Genomic DNA, 23439 nt, shown 5'->3' with positions numbered 1-23439 from the left:
TTGCCCACCCCGCTTTGATCGAGAGTCTGCGTCCAGCTGCGAAACCTCGCTCGGTTGCAACTCCTTGCCCGTTCCACCCTACCCACATCTCTTCTACCAACACACCTTGCCGACACCACTACCGCCTCAAGCAACTCAGCCGCAACAATGGCGAACGGCGAAGTCGAGCTGCGCTCTGCCACGCGCACCAACGGCGCCTCCGCCGCCGCACCCACCTATGCCCCGCTCAACCGGATCAGCGCCTTCATCACGCAATCCGCGGACAAGGGCGCGGCGCAGTCGATGCTCCACGCCTGCGGTCTCACCGTCGACGACCTTGCCAAGCCGCAGATCGGCATCTCGTCCGTCTGGTGGGAGGGCAATCCGTGCAACACGCACCTGCTCGAATTCGGGCGTCTCATCAAGCAGGGCTGCGAGTCCGCCGGTCTGGTCGGTCTGCAGAACAACACGGTCGGTGTCAGCGACGCCATCACCATGGGTGGACCGGGGATGCAGTACAGCCTGCCTTCGCGCGAACTCATCGCCGACTCGATAGAGACCATCACCATGGCGCAGTATCACGATGGCAACGTGTCCATCCCGGGGTGCGATAAGAACATGCCGGGTGTGCTGATGGCCGCTGCGAGGCATAATCGGCCGACGATCGTGGTGTACGGAGGGACGATCCAGCCGGGCAGGCATGGGATGGATGTGCCTGGTCTCGGAAGGAAGAAGGGCGACCCGTGCAATGTTGCGGACAACTTTGAGGCTACGGGTGCCTATGCAAAGGGCTTGATCACGGCGGAACAGCGGGTGGATCTGATTCGTAACGCCTGCCCTGGCCCAGGTGCCTGCGGTGGAATGTACACCGCCAACACGCTCTCCACCGCCATCGAGGTCATGGGCATGGGTCTGCCGCTCACCTCGAGCATCCCCGCCGTCTACCCTGAAAAAACCCAAGAATGTCTTCGCGTCGGCGGCTACATGCGCAACCTGCTCGAAAAGGACATCAAGCCCTTGGACATTATGACCAAGCAAGCGTTCGAAAACGCCATCACCATGACGCAGATCATGGGTGGATCCACCAACGCTGTCCTTCACCTCATCGCCGTCGCTCGTGCCGCCGACGTCGACATTACCATTGACGACTTCCAACGCATCGGCGACCGCACGCCCATGCTCGCCGATGTCAAGCCGAGTGGCAAATACTACATGGAGGACATTCACAATATCGGTGGAGTGCCTCGCGTGCTCAAGTATATTCTGGAAAACACGGATCTGCTGCACGGCGATGTGATGACGGTGACGGGCAAGACGATGCGCGAGAACCTCGTCGATGTCGAACCGCTCGAGTTTGAGACGCAGGATATCATTCGGCCGCTCTCCAACCCGATTAAAGCTACGGGGCATCTGACGATCATGCGCGGCTCGCTGTGTCCGGGAGGCGCCGTGTCGAAGTTGACTGGAAAAGAGGGGTTGTATTTCGACGGTACCGCCGTCGTCTTTGATGGCGAGGACGGCATCACCGAAGCGATCGCAGAGGGGAGGGTGAAGGACGGAAGCATCGTGATCATCCGCTATGTCGGGCCGAAGGGCGGACCGGGGATGCCGGAGATGCTCGGCCCCACGGGTGCGATCATGGGCGCAGGCTTGGGCAAAACCGTCGCGCTCATCACGGACGGACGCTTCTCAGGTGCCAGCCACGGATTCTGCACGGGACACGTGGTGCCAGAGGCGGCCGAGGGCGGACCGATCGCGCTCGTCAAGGACGGAGATAGGATCACGATCGATGCTGGGTCGCACGAGATCAACCTGCATATCAGCGCCGACGAGATGCAGGAGCGCAAGGATTGGTGGCTCAAGGAGAAGGCGGGCAAGCTGCCGATCAAGCACAAGCGCGGTTGGCTGTACAAGTTCGCGAGGGACGTGCAGAACGCTTCGGAGGGATGCGTTACGGACCGCGACCTGTTCTGATCGGACCATACAATGGGATGGACTTGCTTTGAGTGGTAGGCGCAGCTTGACAATAGTGATTGAGCGTGGCTTGTTAGTGCTTGCTGTCCCCACCACGAATGCAGTCGCCAGAGTATGAAGTCGTGGGGAAGAGGTCGAGAAGGAGCTGTTCAGGGTCCAGCTTGCCCAGCGCCGAGATCCGAATTTCTCCACCAAATTTTGACATGTTCATACAAACTTCTTCCTGCAGCTCCTTCCATACACCCATGCTACCATTCTATCCTCGGTTGTCAACAGAGATCCGACCTACCATCACAGTTCATCGACAATCTTCGAAGAGCTGGAAAATTGAGCAGCAAAGCAGCAGGCTACGATGTCGTTCGGCTTCCAATTCGACGACTCCGAGATGGACGAAGAGTACCTCTCCTCGTCCAACGCACCCTTCCAACCATCAACATCCCCCACGACGCAGCAGACATCCACATCCGACCAGGCGCCGTTTTGCGAACACTCACTTGAAGATATGCTCGAACACCTACCATCAAGAATATCTTACTCCTCGATCGACATCAGCCTGTCCAGTGGTAGCGGGTCGAGTCAACCTTACAAGCTCTTACGCCGCGACCTCTTCGATGCGCGCTTCCAGATGTTGCTCGACGAAGACGACCACTCCAACTCGCAGGTGGATACGCACTCCGATCTCATCCCCAACGTTTACGAAGGAGGGCTCAAAACCTGGGAGTGTGCGTTGGACCTCGTCGAAGTCCTCCACACCCACTCCACCACCGATCACAAACACATCCTCGAGCTGGGCTGCGGGACGGCCCTACCCTCGCTCTTCCTCTTCTCTAACCTTCTTGCTTCGTCAAATCGGGCTGGTGTGACGCTTCATCTAGCGGATTACAACGCGCAAGTGCTGCAACTGGTCACACTGCCCAACCTGCTGCTGACGTGGTACGCCTCGCCGGCCGGATCGCACTATCGCTCGCTCGAAGCATCACACCGCTCGCACGAGCAACAAGAACTCTCGAGGCGCGGTCAAGAACATTTTGCCACAGACGAGGCCGAGCTCGCCATCACAGACGAACTCCTTGCTGCGTTCAGCGAGTCGCTCGCATCGCGTGGCATTCAGGTGAAAATCTACTCGGGCGCATGGAGTGGCTTTCCGCAGTCGTTAGTAGCAGGCAAGATGGATCTCATTTTGACATCCGAGACGATCTACTCGCTGGAGTCGCTGCCTGCGCTGGTGGAGCTGCTGGGTCGGTATGCGGGTGGACAGGTGCTCGTCGCTGCTAAAGTCATCTACTTTGGCGTAGGAGGAGGGGTCGAGTCGTTCAAGCAGGTCTTGGCGCAACTGCACCCAACGGCGAGGGTCGAACCTGTTCACAGCGTCACCAAGGGCGTAGGACGGACAGTTCTCTCAGTCACTTTCTGAAGACGAAATACACTTGCTCATCGCACCAATGTCATTGCCTCTAGCACGCTACACAAAGTCCTGAGCGAGCTCTCCAGACCACTCCAGCATGGCCTCGACCCACCTCCATACCGGCTTGTGCGCCCCCCAGATCTCCTTGGCCGTCTTCTCGCCCGCCGCTCTCGTAAACACGTACCAACCGAACAGGACAAAGTCTGCATGCGTCGGCTGATCCCCGCCGGCCAACCAGACGGGTTGTCTGCCGCGACTCCTGCTCCTGCCATTCTCGCCGGCACCACCTCGTTCGGCGCTCTCGCACGTCAACATGGCATTGATCACCTCGAGCTTGGCCACTGCTGCCTGGACGTGGGCGTCTCGCTCGCTCGCGCTGAGGTTGCTCACCTTGGCCCATCTGGTCTTGCCGATCTTGACATCTGCGAAGTAGGCCTTGCTCTCTTCGTCCAGCATCGCGTGGACGCCCTTTTGCGCCAAGGGGCCGATGCTGGGCGCCAGGACCGTCTTGCCGAAGCTGTTGAGCATTGCTGCTAGCCTCTTTGTCGCGCTGTCGCCGAAGATGCGGTGGCCTTCGGGATGACGTCGTTCGAGATACTCTGCGATGTTCCAGCTGTCCACGATGTGGCTACCGTCGGAAAGCTCAAGGGCGGGAACGGTGACGTTGTCACCGATCTTATCCGCGAGCTCGTTACGGACCTGGACGAAGGTGAGGCGCTGACGCTCGTAGCCGACGTTGAGGAGTTTGAGGTCGAGCAGCGTCTTGACCGTGTGCGGGCTGAAGCAGCGTGTCCCTCCGAGTCGGTCGGTGAGATCGAACAGGACGAGGCCGGACGAAGAGGTGCTGAGGGCGTGGTTGTCCGTCCGCGACGGCGTGGGGGCGGGCTCGTCGGCGGAACGAGCAGGAGCAGGTGCAGGCACCGACGCATTGGTCCCAGCACTGGCGTACGAATTCGTATCGCTCGCAGCGACCCGGACGTTCGAGGACGATTCCGAGATGGTGAGATCCTCCATCCCGCTCTCCGACACAGCCGTGGTGACCGTAGAGGGCGAGTCCTCCGTATCGGCCGCCGAACCGGCGCTCTTGACGCCAGCAATGTGATCGGTCATGTTATCGATTGTGGTGGTAGCTAATCAAATCGCAATGCAAAGCCGTCGAAGATAGACAAGGGTGCGGTCGACTGTGAGCCGAAACACAGTCAGCACCGATCTGGCCAAACCGTTGCCGAAACCGCTGCCGACACTAGGTGAGGCGGACCTCGAATGCACAGACCTTTTAAGATGAACGCACGGTCGTACGACCCTGTGCACAACCACCATTCGCTACGCCCCTGACCGCATCTCTTACACCTCTCCTGTTGAGCTGTCCCAGCCAGTGTTGCCAGACACACTGTGGCTGTGACAACGCCGTGAGAAGCAGCAGGAGCGAACGGGTGAGGCGGTTCGGCTTCAACGGCTACGTTAGCCTCCACCTTCTGGCACGGACCAAGGCAGAAAATTTCTCTCAAGTGTCAGATCGCGAGTCGTGTAGCGCCATGAAAAAGCTCAAGCTGTCCTGGGCTGCTTCGCCCACCGCAAGGTGATTCGCTTCAAAGGCAGCATTGCGATTGCTGACGGTACAAGTACAGAGCGTGATGATGAGCAGATACGAGAGCTGGATTGAGACGGTCGGTTCTAGCTATCGTCTTCGCTGTCGCTTCCGTAGGCTGCGAGGCTGCCGAGCCCGGTCGTCGGGGGTGGCTTAGCCTTACCTGTCGTTTGAAGCGAGGCCAGATTTGAGATGGCCTCAGAGTTGAGCAGCGAGCGCGAGCCGTTAGCCTTGCTTGTCGTGCCTGCGCTGGCTGCTACTTGCGCTTGACTGGTCTCTGCAGCAGCCAGAGCAGCCTGTCTCTCCTGCGCCAGCTCGGCCCATCCGCGCTCGTTCTCCTCTTCCAGTCTGCGCATCTCTTCATCGTGATTCGCCTGCGCGATACGTCTCCGTTTCTCGCCCTCGTTCTGAGCCGTCGGGTCCTCCAACGCTTGCAATGCACGTAATGCCTGCTGCGCCTCGATAGCCTGGGTCGACATGCCCGCCATGATCGCCTTCTCTCCCTGCCTTCGCATCTGCTCCAGATTCCTCTTCTGAGCGGCTGGATTCGGATCATCCGATGACCAGCGCACGTTGATGATCTCGTTATGGTCGAGCGACTGATTGAGCATGGCTTCTTTAGCGAACTGGGCATTGGCCTCGTACTTGTACGTCACAAAGGCGCACGAGCGGCCGGTGAGCACGCGCAGCCGATCGATCTCGCCCCACTCGCTGAAGTGGCGACGCACCACGCGCTCCGTGGCGTTGTCTGTCTCGGGGCGGACAGAGTTGTGCTGCGGTCGGTACGTCTTGGAGTCTTGTTTGGGGCGAGGACCGGACTTGGATCTGAGGTCGTTGACGCTGCGCCCACCTTTGAGCGTCTTGCCGCCATCGCGCCAGGCCGAGTTGGTCGATTTGGGGGCAGAGACGCCGTGCTCCTCGTGTAGGCGGCCGACGTACAGTGTGCGGTTCATCTTGGAGAGCGAGCCGGTGCCGCTCATGTCGTCTTTGTAGTTGCCGAGCTTTTCTCTCCCAAAGCAATCGCGGCTCTGGGTAGGAAAGTCGTTCGGCCGCGGAAGGCGATGTAGGAAGTTGCACTCGACGCCATGTGGACAGCATCCGCGTGCAAAGTGCATACAGCAGTAGACGGCTTCATCCGGGCTGATGGAGACGCCTTGCTGGGCACGAGCGGCCTGAGTCTTGAGAGTGATATCGGCCTTTGTGTAGCCTGAGTCTCTTGCGATGTCGCATCTCGTCTCTCGCTTTGCCTTTTGCGCTTCGTTCTCTTCCCTGTCGACACCTGCGTAGTTCTCGTACCAGATGTTGAAGGTGCCGGCTGAGTCGGGTCTCGCACTGAAAGCCTCGCGGATGGCGTTGAACTTGGCGAGCGTCACTTGCTTGCGTGCCGGACGTGGCTGGTATGAGGTGGAAGCCACCTGGCTGGGCGCTTCAGCACCGTTCGCTTGGGTCTCGCTCATCTTTGCGGATGTGCTCCGCGCTGTGGACTCGCCAGGATGTGGGTCGAAGATGGATGGAGGAAGAATCGAGAGCTTCCTCACTCGAGAAAGGAAAAGATGAAGCTCGCCCTGAATTCAAACCCGAAATCCGAGCCTTTTCCCAACTCTCCTGAGGCCATGCTCCACCCAGATGTCGGACAGGTGTTGCTCTAGCACAGATTCGAAATCGGACGTCGGGCTGAGGCATCGTGTGCTCTTTGGGGTCTCGGAAGCTGTATCGGGCATTGCAATGGAAAGACGACGGTCGAGGCTGCTGATGACGACAGGGCTGTTCTCAAAGAAACACATCACATGGCTCAGCCCGATTCTGAATTTCGCGGCTTTCATGCACCGGCCTGCACCACACACGCACACGCACAAACACGCTTGAGCCAGCCGAGATCGAGAACCCCTTTTACCCTGTCAACCTCGCCTCATCACCACTTCCAAGCCGTCATTCTGGCTCACACTTGACCTTCTTGTCGCCGCCACCATCTTCACTGCTCCCTTCACGACCGCCTGACGCGCCGCACGACGCAGCACCGCACACTGACCGCATCACCACAGCCACCTCCACAATCGACACGTTTGCTGTCTGTCCTGGACTTTTGCCAGATCGTTGGCCCCGCTCATCGGATGCTGGACACCCTTCATTGTCTAGACCCTCGGCTCAGACCCTTTTGCTGCGCTTCGTCGTCTAATCAGCTCCGTCCGGCAGCATGTCGGCTGGAATCGGCGCCGAGAATGTCGACCAGGTCTTGAATGGAGACACCTCTCCCTCGCAACACGCATCGCAAAGCACACAAAGCGATTCGCCAGCAGGCATCAGCCACGACAAGGCGGACGTAGCAGCGGTGAAGGTCTCTATGGCACCCGCCGAGGATGTGACGGCGGTGACTTCTGTAGAGGAATCACCCAGCCCTATCGTGCCTGGTGCATTTGGTGCCCCAACTTCCTTTGAGGCACCTTCGTCGTCTTCAACAGCCCCTTTAGGTCCACCCAAGCAGAGCAGTCCCGACGACAAACCGCTTCCGGTCATCGCGCAAGATGCTGCCACACACAATTCACTCGATACCACGGCAGGAGGGTCACGGCAGCAGCTCCCGCAGCCATCCTCGCCGGACCCCGAGCTCGCGTCGTCCATGATCACAGTTGTCAGCCCAGTCCGCAGATCCGTCTATAAGCGCAAGCTCAAATCCAAGCCAAAAGGGATCCTCAAGCCCGCGCCTCCTCCGCAGAAGGGCTTCTCCTTCCGCCGCGACATCCTCCAAAATATCAACACTCGCCTCGCCCAACAGGGCGTCAACGTGCAGGTGCCCGTGCCCCAAGGAAGCACAGCGCAAGCGACCGCCAACTACCTCGGCGGCATGTTTCGAAGGATAGGCGGCATGGCTGCCGGTGCGGCTGCCAACGTGAGCGGCTCGAACGCCACTGCCGTTGGTGGCTTCCTCTCAAATGATCCTCCGAGCAAGAGCAATGGCTCTCAAACGTCCATCTACGATGGAGCTGTCCACAGCAGAAGCAGTAGCAGCAGCACGACGCTTGCATCGTCCTCGGCATCCATAGCTTCCGCATCACAAGCAACCGAGTCGGAAAACGGATCAGCAAATCCATTGGTCAAGACAACAGTAGCTGCTTCCACAACATCAGCCGCGCCACTCAAAAAGGTGCAGTTTCAAGTGTCACACATGACCGTCACCTATCCCATCGTCGGTGCAGGAACCCCAGAGGACGAAGACCTGACCCGTCTACGCATCGAACGAGAGCATCGTCGAATGCTCAAGGCCCGCAGAGGAAAGCCATGGACACCCGAAGAACTCGAGGCGCTCTACCGTGAATGCTGTCGAACACGCGAAGAGCATCCACTCAAGAAGATGCGACTCGTCTTCCAAGAGGCTGCGCAGTCCGCTCCACCCGCACTCAAGACCATGGATCTCTCCTTTGTCCCACTCGATCGGCACGCAGTCGAGCCCATCGCAGACCTGCTCAGTGTCGACTTTGGTCTCAACAAGCTGGTGCTCGAGAACTGCGCGCTCACGGATGACACCGTCAAGTCGATATTGCACGCTCTACTTGTCTCGGGTACGTTGCCCAACCTCAGCCTAGCTAGCAACCGCAAGATTCGATTCCGCGGTTGGCGCTTCGTTGCCATCTTCATGCGCCGTGCACGTGCGTTGCGCTATCTCGACTTGTCAGAGAACTCGATAGACCGCATGTCGCTCGAGCACCTTCTAGCTGTCGTCGCAAAGCCGCCAGCTGCCGTGACACATCAACGAATGCCAGTCAAGCCCTCCGCTGCCAGTGCCAAGGCGGATGCAAATGGCACGAGCAAGCCGGAAGATCCTCAGGAAACGGATCAAAATGACGACAACAGCGACGACGAGTTCTTTGATGACTCGGGCGAGCCGCTCATGCCGACTGCGCCGTTACTCAGGGATGTCTCGGACGATCCGGATCCGCCATCTTCGGCCATCATCTCGCTTCGACTCGAGAATTGCGGTCTCAAGGCCGCTTCGCTCGAGCTGCTATCTCAGACAGTGCGGTACTCTGACATTCGTCATCTCTCGCTGCGTCGAAACAAGATCGGTCAGCTCGCTTCTGTCGCATTGGCGATCATGCTGAAAGACTATCCGGATAGTGTCGGAGCCTTGGAACCCATCACCACCAGCGCAACGGCCCAGGGCACGAACTCGTACTTCGATCCAGCGGTGGCACCCGACCGCGCCGCCGCGGACGGACAGGACCGCAGCGGACGAACTCTACGACCCAGCGATGCACAATCGACGCCCGAGCGTCGACAGCGCAGCTACTCGCCCGGTCTACCCGAGGTGCCTGTCATCGTCTCCAGCCCAGGTGGCGGCATCACCTCACGCAAGATGCCACCCGCGCAGCCCGACGTCAACGGAGCTCACACCGAGCAGCTTCAAGACGCCATGCAGACCCAGCTCGCCGGCGCCACCAGTCCGCTGCCCACCCCGCAGCTCAATCCTCCACCCAATCTCACCGAAGCCGAGGCCGTGTCGCTGTACCAAGCCAAACGGGCGCGTCGCATCCTCGCTGACTACCCTCGCGTCGGCAACCTGCTCACCCTCGATCTCAAATCCAACGACATCCGCGGCGGCGTAGTCTACCTTGCGCAGGTGCTCAAAAAGAACCGCACTCTTCGCGTCCTCAACCTGTCGGACAACAACATCGAAGTCCCCGGTCTGGTCTCCATCGCTGAAGCCCTCAAGTACAACTCCACTCTGGAAACCCTCGACCTCTCACACAACCCTTGCGCAGGCCCTTCGCTGGAAGGCATCACCACCCTCCGAACAGCCTTCGCGCTCAACTCGAACCTCAAGCGTCTCTTCCTCAACGACACCGACTTGACCTCTGAAGCAGCGATCGCATTGGCCGAATTCCTACCCGAAGCGCGCAGCCTGATCCACCTGGACCTAGCCGAGAATGCGATCGACATCGCTGGCGTCCTTGCCCTCGCTGTTTCCCTGAGGATGAACCGCAGTCTCCGATGTTTGGACCTCAACATCCCACCGAACAACCCGGATTTCGCGCGGTTGTCGCAGGAGATCCTGCAATCGTGCGTACGCAATACGGAGCTAGCGCAGCAGCGAGCTACGAAAAAGGGACTCAAGCAGCCGGTGGCAGCGCCGATTTACAAGTCGGTCGTAGCGAGGGCGGCGCGGGAGGCGGAAGAGCGGGTCAAGGCGGCTCAAGTCGCAAAGGACGCTGCGGCGAAGGATCGGGTGGCGGTGGAGGAGCTGCTGGCTGCGGCGAGTGAGTGTCGCAAGGTGCTCGCGGAGCTTCTGGTAGGCGAGGAGGCACGGCAACGGGAGAAGCCTGAAGAGACGCCACCTGCACGAGGCGAGTTTGTTGGTGATCTCACGAGGCAGAGTGCCAAACTGAGGCGCCGGCTTGCGAGCCTTGCGTCTACGACAGAAGAAGAGGGTTTGTTGGGGAGGATTCTGACGCTGCACGATGAGCTGGGCGAGGTGTCGGTGCGATTGGAGACGATGTACCGTTCTGCTGGGCCGGTTGACAGTGCGGAAGGATCAACGAGCGTGCACCTTCAGACGCCCGAGCTGGAATCTGGTCTCGCCTCGCCGGCGTTCAGCATCGCCGACTCGGACGGGAGCGACAACGACGAGGCTGGTACCCGACGACGCCAGCCAGGGCAGGACGCGCCCCTGTCAGGACTCATGGCCGGACTGCACATCCAAACGTCCAATTTGGCGCTCGAGGAAACGTCTGCGGATCGAGAAGACCCGGTAGAGGCAGAGGAGAGGCTGCCGCCCCGATCGCCCACGGAAAATTTGGCGAAAGGCCAATTGAGCGAGGAGGCGGAGCTGTTCCGGAAGGCGAGGAGTTTGGGCCTGGATGGGGAGGATAGCGACGAGGCGACGGACTCGGCAGAGGCACCTGTCGGCAGTGACGCGCAGGCACAGCTGGCAACCACGACTTCGGACACTCAGACGAGCCCGTCGACAGAGGCGTCACTGCAAGCAGTGGTGCACGACGCAGACCGCACGGGCGAACAGCTGCGCGCCGACCTGCTCAAGGCAGACGTCCCACCAAAGTCTGCCTCCTCCAGCCCCGTCACTCCCACCAAAGAGGATGCGGAAGACGAGACTGGCAGCTAGTTCACTCAAGGCGTGTAACTCAGAATGCAGCAGTCGAGCTTCCTTTTGTGTGCGATTGAGGATGATGCAAGTGCATTGGGCGCGAATGACGGATTGGCTGAAAGCGAAAGAAGCACAGAGAGAGCGAGACAGGTGCGAGAGAGTGAGAGAAAGACAGCGCGCAGCTGCTTCACGTCAACTTCAAGAATGACGTTCGAGCAACGCCGCTTGCAAACAGAGGATCGGTGCGACCACGAACGAGCGCTCGACTCAGGTGTAAGTGCCAGAGGGCGAGCCGTCGCTGTGTCGGTATTTGACATCAACGAATTTGCGACCCACGTTGGACAGCTCATCCACCGCCTTGGCGGCGGCGCCGGCAGCCTTCTGGGTCGCTCCACCGTGCTGGGGGGCCGAAGGATGGGGACGGGTGGGGGCCATCTTGCGCGCCTTGAGGAAATCGTCGATCGCCTTGGCCTGGTCGTCACCGTCGAGGGCGGCGCAGAGACGCGGCAGCTGGTCGTTCTCCTCTTCCTACTCCAAAGCAAGTCGAGGTCAGCAAGGTGTGTCAAAGGCTGATTTGTGGTGGTTAAGCGGATGGAACTTACTTTGGCGTGCTCGAGGAAGAGGTTGCAAGCCTTTTCGACACGTTTGGCGTGCGTAGCGAGCCCGTCGGCGTGGAGCGCCTGGGTGCTGGTATCCACCTCAGCCATGGCCTGCTTGACCTCTTGGTGATCCGAGCGATCCTTTTCAGCGACCGACGTCATGCCGTGCTTCTCCATGAGCTTGTAGATCGAGAGCTCCTCGGCGTCCGAGTGAACGGCCGCCTCGCGGATGATCGTGTTGGAGACTGCGCAAAGGAGCAGGGCGAGTAGGATGAGAGTCCGCAAAACGTGAGCGTCAGAATGCTGGATGAAGAGACGAGATGACGAAAGGCAGCTCACTAGCAACGCAAAGGTCCTCGTCCTTCTTGGAGTGGGCGTCCTTGAAGCGCTCGAGGAGGTCTCGGATGTTGTCGTGGTCGACCTGTGATTGCAAGGGGCAGCAGTGTACAAATGAACAAGATTCAGCGTCCCCAATCCTGAATCCCAAGACGCCTGGCAGAAGCTACACCACCACGACTCACCTTGATCTCATCGAGTAGAATTCCACCTGTCATCGTGGCAAAGGTGCGCGGGGAAGATGCAAGCTGAGCAGCGATGGTAGGAGCGATGCTGAAGGCGCGTAGCAGAGGCGTGATGGTTCGGACAGACAACAGCGGAAGCGTAGCCATTGTCGTGGTTAGAGAAACAGATACGACAAGAGACGAGCAGGGCGGTGGGAGACTCGTTGCTTCTTATATGTTTGATGCTACCCGCGCGCCGCGCGTTGAGAAGCAGTGCTTCTTCAGCAGAAGGCTGAATTCATCGCATGGCAAGCGGCAAGCGACGATGAAGAGCTCCAAGGTCAGTCACTTTGTAACTTGAGCTCGGATCATCTTGCTGATTGTCTCTACGTTGGTGCGCTGCGACTGACAGCTGACCTCTCCTAGCCAATGAGGATACTCGGCTTAGCAATCGCGTCCTGCTGACTCGTTCCCACGACAGCGGCGCTTCGTTAAAGCAGTGAGGGCTGACTGTTGCTCGCTACACATCATGTGTGACTGTGATCGTCTAACCGACAACGCCTCAAGAGTGTGATGAATCAGCGGCGAGCAGTCGCGGTCACGTAAATTTGTCACCCTCGGCAGGTGCGCAGGCGTGGAAGACCTTGCACTTTTGCTCGGAATTGACATCGCAGGGAGTCCGGCGAGGATCTCATGGGCGCCCCTTTGCTCTTACTCCGCCAGAAATGAGATGATCACATTGACGACATTGAGATCGTTGAGATTGCGACTCTTGGGATGGAATACGAAGAGGGCGACGTTGACGACGTTGAGAACGATTTTGACGGCGCTCCAATTGTGAACCTGGACTCGGAAAGCGGAGGGCACTACGAACGACGTTTGTGATAAGTTGTCCGAACGGAAAACGGTAGCCGACAGTTGGAGGCATCCTTCAACATGTCTGCTTCCGCCAGGTTCGAGGAAGCCACGGCCAAGGGCTCCCGCAATACCATCCGAGCCGTGCAAGACGCTGTTCAAGGAAGAAGTCCTCCGATAACCTTTTCCCGGAGTCGATGATCTCGCAGAGCTGCTTCTCGAGCTCATGGATTGGTACGACGCTGCCTTTTGGGAGGTCTACAAGAAGAAGCCTGATGAGCTTCGATAGCTCAGAGACAACATCAGCGAGAGGACAGTCTCGCCCGATCTCAAGGTTGGGATGCAAAAGCAGGGCAAAGGGCTGCTGCAGGCGGCTCATTCGGGCTCTCAAAGCTACTGTATACGACATGCAAGCTTTCTACATGTTCTGAAATCGGAGCGTTTGAGCAAAAGGACAGCACGCATATTGATAGGATCGACTCCAAGGTTTTTCGAGGTGCTTGGCATACAATGACTCCGCTCAGACTGTCTACCTGTTGCCCGTTGGAGGCGTCCAGATGGAGCATCCAATAACGGCGCCGCACAGGCCTGATCGCTGTCCAGATGGTCCGTCGATGCTTCTGCTGAGTCACTCTTGCTCATGCCATCCTTAAAATGCGGATGTCAGACGGACAAAGCTTTGAAGAAGCCCATCGGACCCACCGACCGCAAACCGCATATCCACAACTGCGAAGATCGGCGAGCATCTGTCCAGATTCCCTCACGACATCGATGTCGACTCTGGGATCGGCGTCTCTGCGCTATTGGACCTGAAGCTTCTCCATCTCTGCCAAAATTTAGTCCGGGAATCTGAGTGCTTGTCGACGTCCAGCGCTCCGATCAAACGCCTTCGAGCTCCTCTCCAAGAATTGAAATAGACGCGTTCGGAGATGCACTTTTCGGCCTTCATTTCTGCCTTTCATCGTCTCTGTAGGATGAGTGGCTTTGTCTCCATGCCATCTATCGAACACTGCTTTGATGGTAGCTTCTTCGCTGCTGGTGAGGGAGGCGCTTGGGCCCGGGCGTACAGAAAAGAAAGTCCATTTGAGCGAGTGCCAGACTACAGAAAAAAAAGACAGCGGGCCAGTTGGGGAACAAGGCCAAAGACACAGCATAGGCTCGCAACCTTTTGTCCTTGCATCAAGTGTACGCAGCAGCCCTTTCCGTCGACTTGGGCTTCTGACCACGTCTGAGCTTGTCGAACAAACTACCGCTCCTTGTCAATCCGCCTTCGTTCGTCGGAGATCGTCCGGCTTGCTGGCCTTGAAAGTAGGAGGAGTCCTCGTCGCGTCCCGCTCGTGGCGTGATGACATCCCTCTCGTTGGGCGTCACCACCGTTCGGCCGGTGCGACGGCTGTAGCTGCCGCTGGTGGCGCCGGTGGCAGCGTCAGCCGCAGCGGCACGAGCTTCGTACGAGGAAGCTCCACTGCCGGCTACGGAATCGGTGCGCATAGGCGGTGTACTGGGAGAATGTTTGTGTGCTGCTCTACGACGGCTGCCACGGACGCCCATCTCGACGCCGTCCTCGGGTGGAGGGACGTTGGGGTTGTCGCGCATGCTGCGGATGCGTTTGATAAGACTTTTGTTGCGCTTGGGACCGTCCGAGGGAACCGCAAGCGCGCGGTCGTCGTAGTTGGGCTCCGGGAAGGGGCTGGCGCTTCCGGTGGCGAGTTCCTCCTGACGGCGCGATGGCTTCTTCTGGCCCGTCATGATGGCTTCCATGTCGAGGACACTGCTGGCAGCGCTGGTGGTGCCACTGGCGTCGCCGTTGCCGGCAGAGTAGGGGCTGAGTGTCGAACGGACGCGCGCTTTGGGCTGGGCAAAGTCCTGCCAGGGTTCGGCGCTGACACCCCATACGTCGGCATTGGGGTTGGAAACATCGTAGCGGCTTTCCGGGACGTTGGAGGGCTGAGTGTGGTAGCCCTGTCGACTTCGCCAGACACGCTCGGCATCCGCGTCTCGGTCGGCATCCACCTCTTCGTCGAGGGGAAGTTCTGTGGCGGATCCTTGTGCGTGCATCGAGAGGGAAGGGACAAGGGGCGCTGTGGAGCTACGACTGCGGCCACCCTTTGCGTTGAGACCGGGTCGTACGGCGCCGCTCTTCTCGTCCACAGGGCTGCCGTCCTGAGCGGGAACGCGAGAGCCGCGCTTGCCGCCTGCTGCGTTGCGTTGGAGACCCGTCATGGGGTCCACGTTGGGGTCAAAGGCACCTACGGGAGCTCGCTTGCCGGCGTTCATGTGAGGGGCACAAGCGTCGTACGGCGAGTCGTGGTGGAACACTGTAGCGATTGAACAAGCAAAGTTTTAGAGGGGTCAGCATCGAGCACGATGATGCGCTGACGAAGCGACCAAAACGGCGGAGGGCACTTACTGCTGGAGCCATTGATCCCGGACAAGTCGAGACGGTCGATAATGTCCATGCGGCTTGCTTTAGCTGTGGTCTTGTTGATCTCGTCGTTCAAGCGCTTGTCCTTTGCACGCTTCTTTGCCTTGTCGTCGGCGCTCTGCTTGCGGAAAGCATTGGCAAATTTGCTAGCCATGGTGTTTCCAGATTTGGAGGGCACTTCAGGAGGTGGTGGGAGGCTGCGATCCTCGAAAGGGCTCTTGGCAGGAACCATGGGCGGAGGCTCGGAGTGAGGAAGAGGCTGGAGACCGTGGTAGGAGGATTCTGGATCGTAAGATGGGTGGTGAGCGTGTCGAGAAGATCGAGCTCGGTCGGTTTCCACGTTTGGGTTGACTGTGACGACGTCGGAGAGAGCGTCGAGGACGGCCTGCCTTGAGGTATTGCGGTAGGCTGGTCAGATGATGAAAATAAGCCAGTGGTTAGACGCCAATGTTCAGAGAGCTGATGTATGATCAGGTAGAGATGATGATGCTGATGCAAGATCGAAGCGGGGTACAAGATGAAGCCAAAGAGGTCAAGGCGAGCTGAGCTATCTGCGCATCTTTCTCTGTGGCCCGACCAAGTGAAATTAGCGCGGCGATCGAGAGGATTGTGCTGTGCTGGGCTGTGGCCTTTTTTCGAGAATGGGAAGCGCGTAGAGTGACAGGGTGCGGCTCTCGCAAAGCTGTGTATGTCTGAGACGTGCATCCGAGAGAGGGAATTTGAGCTGGAAAAAAGGCACAGGGGTCGTGCGCCTTGGCGAGGCCGCTGATGTGGCGCGCTTAGCTGGCTAGACAGTCGCTGACTACGCCTGCAACTACCCAACCGACAGACCGCACCCGAGCCCAACCTAAGACTGCATACGCATGCTTGGCTTGCATGAGATCAACAGCCACCACTGATCTGCCTCTCGAGTATCGGCTCGTATCGAGATCTATTCAGTCCACCAATCGGGCCCGGAACAACGACAGACACGCTGCAGCTCTTGTCTCCGATCCTGCCGCCATCCACCTGCAACGCAAATCATTGACGCCGTACTGAGGCGTTGAGCCACCTGACTCGGGTCATGTCCGTAGCTGTCAACCGTGTCTGTGCAGAGCCTGTCGCTGCCGATGCGCTTCTCTGCCTGTCTCGCTTGCTGTGAACACTCTCATCTGCAATCTCCCTGACTATCAAATGAAGCCGATTCGAACGCAGCTGGAAGGTGGGTTGAGAGCGGATCGAATGTGACGGAGCTGAATCGACTTACCCATTGTGATGAGGTTCCGATTCGTGACCGTGTTCCTTTCTTGTGGACCAAAGCTGGCAGACAGATGAAACGGCCTTGTTCAGATGGCGAGATGAAGGGGCCGAAGTTTACGGTCGTGTGGATTGTCGGCTCGCTTGTGGTCGCTGCTGAGACTGATCTGATGCTTTTAGGCCGTCAGAAAGCCGTCGGTGACGATCAAGGTTCAAACCTGCTGAAGTGCAGGGATACTGATTGCCAGCCTAGGGCGGCAATATAACTGAGGTGGAGAGCAATCTTGTGAGGTAGAGATGGTGATCAGATAGAAAGACGATCTGTGAGCACTGGGCAAGACAAGATGACGATCTCGAGCATGAATTGAAAATCGCGTGTGCGTGCGTGTGTTTGTGTGTGCTTTGCTGCAGACGCCGTGGAGACCGAGCGCTCACGCCTCTGGCCTCGGCCCGTAGCGCGGACTGCTGCAATTCCTGCCTCTTGCTCATGCCTCAGCGATCGTCTCTGTCTTTGCTCTCAGGCGCGGGCGCCGGTCTAGCACGGTCCATGGTCTTGAGCACACACGAATCTCGGTCCCTCCAGCATCATTCCGTGTACCCGCAGGCGGGGAAAAACAAAGCTGTGGCTGGCCTCGGCGAATTGTCAACAGCGGTGATGCTCTGTGCGATTTTTGATCCGTAGAAAAGCAGTCGAGCACGGGATCTAACACTTGATGAAGTTGCCAATTTGGGCCCGCCGCGCTGACCGACGGCTCTGCCCACGCGAAGCCGCCGTCACGGCAAAGATGAAAATGCGGCGTTTGCTCGTCGCAAGAAGTTTTGTCCCGCAGAGGGTCCTCCGTGAGCCTCGTGTATTGCCGCCGCCACACGGGGTATCCGCCGCGGGATGGAGCGGCTCCCATGTGATGTTTGTGAATGCATTGTGTCTGCATGCCAAGGGTCTCTTTCGCACCTGCATCCCGCTCAAAATCCTGTCTCTTCCTTCAAGCCTCACCTTGCCTTCTCACCATCAGCTCTCCCCCCTCCTCGTCCTCCCTTGTCAGTATGGCGGACACTGTTAAGCCTGCGCCCGAGCCGCACGCTCCCTCTTTGCACGAGCGAGATCAAATTTCACTCGAACACGAGTCCGACGCGATCAGCGAAGTCAGCACCAACAAGAACTTTGCGACCGCCCTCCTTACCAACAGCTCAGATGCTACCGCCACCCATGCTCGATACATCACTGGTCGCAAAGAGCTCTGGACCTACTACCTCTACTACGTCGGCCAGTGTGGTCTCAGTCTGTTCAACTTTGCTCCGACGCAGTTTCAGAACCTCTTGTCGCAGGAGGCGACTAACCTTGGTGCCGGAACCTGTGGCGGCGATGACCAGCCAGAGTGCCGCCTGCTTTTCGCAGGCAAGGAGCGAACGATCGAAAGCATTGTGTTGCTGAGCAACGGCATTTCGTTCGCCATCCAGGCCGCACTTTTCATCGCCATCGGTAGCACGGCGGACTATGGCAAGAACAGGCCCCTCATCCTGATCGTTTCGACCGCGCTTTCCATCGGTCTCAGTCTCGGCTGGCTTGGTGTCACGACACCGGAAAAGTGGCAGGTCGCAACGGGCATGTACATGGTTGGTCTCATTGCGTATCAGCTCTGTCAGACCTACTGGACGGCTGCCTTCCCGGGCCTTGCCAGAGACCTGCCGCACATGCGCGAAGCTCGCCAGAGGCTTATCGAGGACTCGAACATCGCTGCGACAACCGAGACCAAGGACGTCGATGACAAAGCGACCACTCCAGCCGTCGAAAACATCACCGAGTCTGTTTCTGGTACGAACGACGAGGGTCGCATGACAGCGGACAAGTACAGCCTGCTCGAGACCATGGCCATCAATCGCATCTCCAACATCGCCTTTACCGTCTGCTCCGTCGGCGAGCTCGTGGTTCTTGCCGTCATCCAGGGCATGCTCTACGGCATTCACGCTGATCGTGACACGCAGTCCAACACCACGGCTCTCTCCGCTATCGTTGCCTTCGGCGGTGGAGTGCAGATCCTCTGCTCGATCCCGTACTTCCTCGCCATGCGCTGGCGGCCTGGCCAGCCCCTCCCGCCGGGCACCAACTACCTCACTGCTGCCGTCAAACAGGCTTTTCTCGCAGCAAAGCATCTGCGACATCTGCGTCAGACGCTCATCTACCTCATCTTTTATTTCCTCTTCTCAGACGCGCTCAACACCACCGTCACCGTCATCTCGACCCTTCAATATGCAACGACCTCGTACTCGGCCACGACGTCCAACATCCTCCTCATCGTCGGCATTGCAGCCCAGGCAGTCGGCATCTACACCTTCTGGCTGATCCAAAAACGATTCCAGCTCTCCACCTTTACAATGTTCTGCGCCGTCATCTTCTTCACCCTGCTCCTCCAGGTATGGGGTTTCATCGGCATCTTCACTCAACGCTTCGGGTTCCACAACGAATGGGAGTTCTATGTTTATCAGGCATACTACGGCCTAGTGGTGTGCCCGTGGTATGCTTACGGGCAGACGATGATCGCAGAGGTGACGCCGAAGGGTACAGAGTTCCTCTTCTTCAGCCTCTTCTCGATTGTGGGCAAGGGCTCGTCCTTCATCGCCCCGTTCATCACACAGGCCATCGCGGACGACACTGGAAACGCCAGCACGCCGTTCTACTTCTTGCTCGCACTCAGCGCGGCAAGTTGCGTCTTACTCTGGCCACTCGATCTCAAGAAGAGCAAGATTGAACAGGCTCTCTTCATCCAGCGCGAGGCGGAGGAAAAAGGTCTCGCCAAAAGCGACATTGTTACACCGCAAACTGTCGCTCAAGTGTCAAGTCACAACGCTTAGTCTCATGGGTAGCTTGTAATCTGATAAGGCTGCTACGATTGTATGGACTGTTTGAAGTATGACTGCCTGCATGCTGTTCGACGAAGGATCGGGCTATACGTAGCACAGCCTCTATGCAGGAGACGCTGTAAAAATTGGCGTTTCTTGGCAGCTCTTTTGTTCCGAGGCGCGGCCATATGTCAGACCCTGGCTGTGCCTGAACCCAGCGCGGTTTTTGGGTCTAATCCTGTTGGCTGGCTTTCTCCACACGCCGCGCCAAGCTGCGTTGCTTCTTGACTCACCGAGCTCTATTTCCAGAACCGCTTGCCTTCCACCTTGACATCAAGGCGCGCTGACCATCAGACGACACTCCTCTCGACCACCACACGTTACTCAAGTGCTGGACGTGCGACTCTGATCCAGCTCGTCCGGCAGCTGGCTCTGTCTCGACCATCACACCATCCAAGTTGCGAGGACTCGCATTCGAGCTCCGCATTCAGCACGGCAAGCTCGTGTGACAGCGCACATCATTGGGTCGAACCTTGATTGCTGCTTCTTCACAACCATCTTGTCATCATACAGGTCGGTCGACCTCGAGCTTGCAGGCATGTCGACGAACAACGACCCAGCAGCAGCAGCCGTGGCGGCGCCAGCTCCGGTCATCAACGCAACCCCCACAGCAGCAACCGCACCAGCACCTAGCTCCTCCTCCTTCACCGAAGCCCTGACACTACGTCGCAACCTCCTAGCATCCCTCTACCTCGGCGTACGGCAACTTCCTCGCGGGCGCCGACTCATCCTTCTTTCACGCATCATCATCTCCTTCGCACAAATCATCGCCTTTATCCCGCTCCTCTCGCTCCCTGGCTCACACCGCGTCTCGCCCTCCCACGAGACCGGGCGGGTCTGCAACCCCGCATCGCTGTTCAACTACCTCGTCGTGCACATTGTGCGTCTCGCCCTCGATATCCCCGTGGAGCTCTATTTGGGTCTCTCACCACATCGCACGCGGGCTGGACGCAATGCTGGGCCGGAACAACGCGCCATCGCCGAACGCGACCGTCCTCTCGGCTCCGAGTACCTCGATGTCAAAGTGGGCAAGCTCTCCACCCTCCTCGGGATCGCCAGCCTCGTCATCTTTTTCGTTGGAAACGCTATCGTCTACAGCAGCACGGAGTGCTCTCAGCGACCAGCGGAGGCTGTGCCCCTCTTCTGGGGTGCTCTGGCCAGCTTGATCGTGGTGTACATCTTCATTTTCGAGATCGCCGTGCTGGCCTTCTTGATCGTGTGCGCGTTACCGCTGTTGATGGTGGTGCTGCGCGCGCTGGGGTTGCAGAACGGGAGGGCGCGACGGGAGATCAATCCCGAGACGGGCAAGATCGGGCAGGAGGAGGTGGATAAGCGGGTCAAGTTGGTCTACTATACGCCGGCGGAGGAGGAGACCGCGGTGCAGCAGGGAGAGGCGATCCCACAATCTACCGAACGCGATGCAGCAGAACAGGCGAGCGAGGGCGAGACAACACCCACTCGACCAGACCTAGGCTCCCGACGTCCAACGCAGGAGACCATCACAACCACCCTCCCCGCTCTCAATCGCGTCACCCGCCTCACCCGGATTCTCGTCCCTCGACGACGCAGGTCCCCCATTCCTTCCCCAACCACCCCCACCACCTCAACCCCATCCACCATCTCCCCACCAAAAACCACTCGGGGGCTCAAATACCCCCTCCACCCGCTCCCCGCCCACCGCGCAACATGCCCCATCTGCCTCTGCGACTTCGAAGAGCCTTCGCCCGGCGAGGAGCCCGAACCGGAGCCGCTGCGCTTGTTGGAGTGTGGGCATGTGATGCATCGGGGCTGTGTGGATCAGTGGTTGACGACGGTCAGCGGGAGGTGTCCCGTGTGCCAGAAGGCGGTTATACCTGAGATGCAGGTGGAGCGGGCCGAGACGGTGGCGTTGCGGGCGGTAAATGGGAGTATGGGGGAGCAGCAGCAGCAGCAGCAACAGGATGTGGGCTCGAATGGGCAAGCAGAAGCGGTGCAGCAGCCGGCGATGGTGATGGCAGAGACGCCGGTATCTGCGGCAGAAGCGTCTTCACAGGCAGAGCCAATCGCAGCACCAGCAATCAGCACCGCCACCACACCGACACCTATCGTCACTCAGGCTGACGCGGGCGAATCGCACGAGCTGCAACCCATCGTTTCTCGCACCCACAGGTTAGACACGGATCCACCTTCTTCATGATCAGCGATCACGTCGACACTTGCACACACACAGGAATGAAGACACAGTCACGATCATTTCGGAAAACGCAGTCTGCGTGCGAACGGCAGAGGCGATTTGTGCATTTGGGGTTGGCCTTCGTGAGCGAACGGCTGAATGTGTGATGTGAAGTCCGAACGTGGTGAGATGCCTAAGCATGCTGAGAGCGTGTGGTGTCCATTGATTCGTGAGGTGTGCTCCGTTATGCCTCGTCGAGACGGATCGTTCGGAGAGCTCCATCATTTCCCAACCTCAACACCTCTTCCGCTGGCCCTCGCTCCACCTCCATCCCCAAAATCCACACACAGCTCCATCCCACCCCCTACTCGGCATCCCCCTCCTCAGCCCAATCGAAAACAACCGGTTTGGCGCGGACCATCTCTGCCAACGCCTCGTACGTCCGCTGTTCCACGCCCTCTTCTGTCCCTTTTGCCGCTGTCGCTGTTGCTGTCGCTTTCGCTCCGCGCTTGGCCTTTTTACCCGGTGCGATGGCAGGGGCGCGCTTCGCTGCAGCCGAATAGCTCATCCCCACACCCGCGCCGCTCGCTGCTGCTGGAGGTGGCGTGGGATCGGACCAGATATCTACCAACCTCGTTCCGCCCCTCTCCGCCGTCGCGCCGAGGGTGAGCGTGTGGACGGGTGTGACGTGTCTCCCTTCCCCACTCTGTGCCCTCCCCGCTTGCGCCTCACCCACCTCTTCAGGACCGACAAGCACGCCGCTCTTCTCCCCCACTCCTGCCCCTGCGCCTGCTGCGGGATCAACACTGATGATCCTTCCGCGGAACTCGTCGACGATCCCGCGCAGCACGTGTGCATCGTACGCCGGCGCAGGGAGCACCGATTGCCGCTTCACCCGTCTGTCCGAGCCTGGAGTGGCGATGCCGCTACCGTTGAGCGAGTTGCGCGAGCTGCCTGCCTGTGCCGAGTCCGGAAGGAGAGGCGTGCGCTCGTTGTGCTCCCCCGCGGAAGAGCGACGACCCCGACGTGCAGGGAAGCAGCAGGGGAAGATCGTGCCGAGGATGCGCTCCATTGTGTTGACCGCCGAGACGAGCCTCAGCTAGACTATTGGGGAGATGCTGCTATGCGAGCGAGCAAAGTGGCGAGCGATGGAAATGAGCACAGTTGAACTCCGGGTGAGAAGAGCAGGTTGGGATCCTTTCGAGAGGAGGTCAACTTGGCGTGCCAGACGGGCAAGAATCGAGTCAATGCGAAGTGTTGCGATGCGGGAACGGGTATCTTGATGCGAACCACGAGAGCTTGTGTCACGAACGAAACGAAGGGATGGTCACAGACGGCGGACGTTGCTGGATGCTTGCGAGGTTGTTGAAGGGATGGGAGGAAGAAAGGATGAATACAGATCGAGGATTCGTGATTCCAACAAAATGCCGTCTGTGAGTGTGACCACAAACGAGTCAGCTGCTTCGCTTCCACATTTCAACTCCGCCCGCTTATCAGCCGCATCGCGCTGCTCAAGCCCACTTTTTAGCCGCTCACAGCCGAGGCTCCACTTGTGCCACCATTTGGACTCAGTCACAGGCAGCCCACACGACGCTGAGGGAAGATCAATCATGACATTTCGAAACACGGAGCATGGTAACCAGGGAAAATGAAGCGTACGGACAATCTATGATGAAGCATGTGATGATGGTGAGTGCCCGACAGCCATGAAGCAGGGAGCCAAGCAGGGGT

General features: G+C 58.8%; 10 protein-coding genes across 10 annotated transcripts; 5 read left to right on the top strand and 5 right to left on the bottom strand.

The window, feature by feature from the left end:
- Positions 1-147: 147 nt before the first annotated feature.
- PSEUBRA_005536 (Dihydroxy-acid/6-phosphogluconate dehydratase) lies at positions 148-1953 on the top strand (the record flags this gene model as incomplete). Its single annotated transcript, XM_016438962.1, has 1 exon — positions 148-1953. The coding sequence occupies one exon, from the start codon at positions 148-150 to the stop codon at positions 1951-1953; it is 1806 nt and encodes a 601-aa protein (XP_016290257.1).
- Positions 1954-2305: 352 nt separating this feature from the next.
- PSEUBRA_005535 (uncharacterized protein) lies at positions 2306-3367 on the top strand (the record flags this gene model as incomplete). Its single annotated transcript, XM_016438966.1, has 1 exon — positions 2306-3367. The coding sequence occupies one exon, from the start codon at positions 2306-2308 to the stop codon at positions 3365-3367; it is 1062 nt and encodes a 353-aa protein (XP_016290256.1).
- A 48-nt stretch (positions 3368-3415) lies between these two features.
- Positions 3416-4468, bottom strand: PSEUBRA_005534 (Glutathione S-transferase, N-terminal; the record flags this gene model as incomplete). The annotated part of the gene is made up of 1 exon (XM_016438935.1): positions 3416-4468. The coding sequence occupies one exon, from the start codon at positions 4466-4468 to the stop codon at positions 3416-3418; it is 1053 nt and encodes a 350-aa protein (XP_016290255.1).
- A 564-nt stretch (positions 4469-5032) lies between these two features.
- PSEUBRA_005533 (RNA recognition motif domain protein) lies at positions 5033-6403 on the bottom strand (the record flags this gene model as incomplete). Its single annotated transcript, XM_016438941.1, has 1 exon — positions 5033-6403. The coding sequence occupies one exon, from the start codon at positions 6401-6403 to the stop codon at positions 5033-5035; it is 1371 nt and encodes a 456-aa protein (XP_016290254.1).
- A 737-nt stretch (positions 6404-7140) lies between these two features.
- PSEUBRA_005532 (Leucine-rich repeat) lies at positions 7141-11061 on the top strand (the record flags this gene model as incomplete). The annotated part of the gene is made up of 1 exon (XM_016438955.2): positions 7141-11061. The coding sequence occupies one exon, from the start codon at positions 7141-7143 to the stop codon at positions 11059-11061; it is 3921 nt and encodes a 1306-aa protein (XP_016290253.2).
- Positions 11062-11310: 249 nt separating this feature from the next.
- Positions 11311-12310, bottom strand: PSEUBRA_005531 (hemerythrin/HHE cation-binding motif; the record flags this gene model as incomplete). The annotated part of the gene is made up of 4 exons (XM_016438945.2): positions 11311-11571; positions 11646-11887; positions 11982-12063; positions 12164-12310. 4 exons carry the CDS (start codon positions 12308-12310, stop codon positions 11311-11313), a joined length of 732 nt encoding a protein of 243 aa, XP_016290252.2.
- A 1866-nt stretch (positions 12311-14176) lies between these two features.
- Positions 14177-16672, bottom strand: PSEUBRA_005530 (Pal1 cell morphology; the record flags this gene model as incomplete). Its single annotated transcript, XM_016438942.1, has 3 exons — positions 14177-15315; positions 15408-15830; positions 16669-16672. The coding sequence occupies 3 exons, from the start codon at positions 16670-16672 to the stop codon at positions 14177-14179; spliced, it is 1566 nt and encodes a 521-aa protein (XP_016290251.1).
- A 1030-nt stretch (positions 16673-17702) lies between these two features.
- Positions 17703-19508, top strand: PSEUBRA_005529 (Autophagy-related protein 22-like protein; the record flags this gene model as incomplete). The annotated part of the gene is made up of 1 exon (XM_016438952.1): positions 17703-19508. One exon carries the CDS (start codon positions 17703-17705, stop codon positions 19506-19508), a length of 1806 nt encoding a protein of 601 aa, XP_016290250.1.
- Positions 19509-20094: 586 nt separating this feature from the next.
- Positions 20095-21732, top strand: PSEUBRA_005528 (Zinc finger, RING-type; the record flags this gene model as incomplete). The annotated part of the gene is made up of 1 exon (XM_016438956.2): positions 20095-21732. The coding sequence occupies one exon, from the start codon at positions 20095-20097 to the stop codon at positions 21730-21732; it is 1638 nt and encodes a 545-aa protein (XP_016290249.2).
- A 340-nt stretch (positions 21733-22072) lies between these two features.
- PSEUBRA_005527 (uncharacterized protein) lies at positions 22073-22780 on the bottom strand (the record flags this gene model as incomplete). The annotated part of the gene is made up of 1 exon (XM_016438938.1): positions 22073-22780. The coding sequence occupies one exon, from the start codon at positions 22778-22780 to the stop codon at positions 22073-22075; it is 708 nt and encodes a 235-aa protein (XP_016290248.1).
- Between the last annotated feature and the right edge of the window lie 659 nt (positions 22781-23439).

The sequence above is a fragment of the Kalmanozyma brasiliensis genome (assembly GCF_000497045.1).
Source record: "Kalmanozyma brasiliensis GHG001 unplaced genomic scaffold PSEUBRA_SCAF6, whole genome shotgun sequence".
NCBI lineage: Eukaryota > Fungi > Basidiomycota > Ustilaginomycetes > Ustilaginales > Kalmanozyma > Kalmanozyma brasiliensis.
The sequence above is the reverse complement of the archived record's forward strand: the minus strand, read 5'-3'. Positions and strand labels throughout refer to the sequence as shown.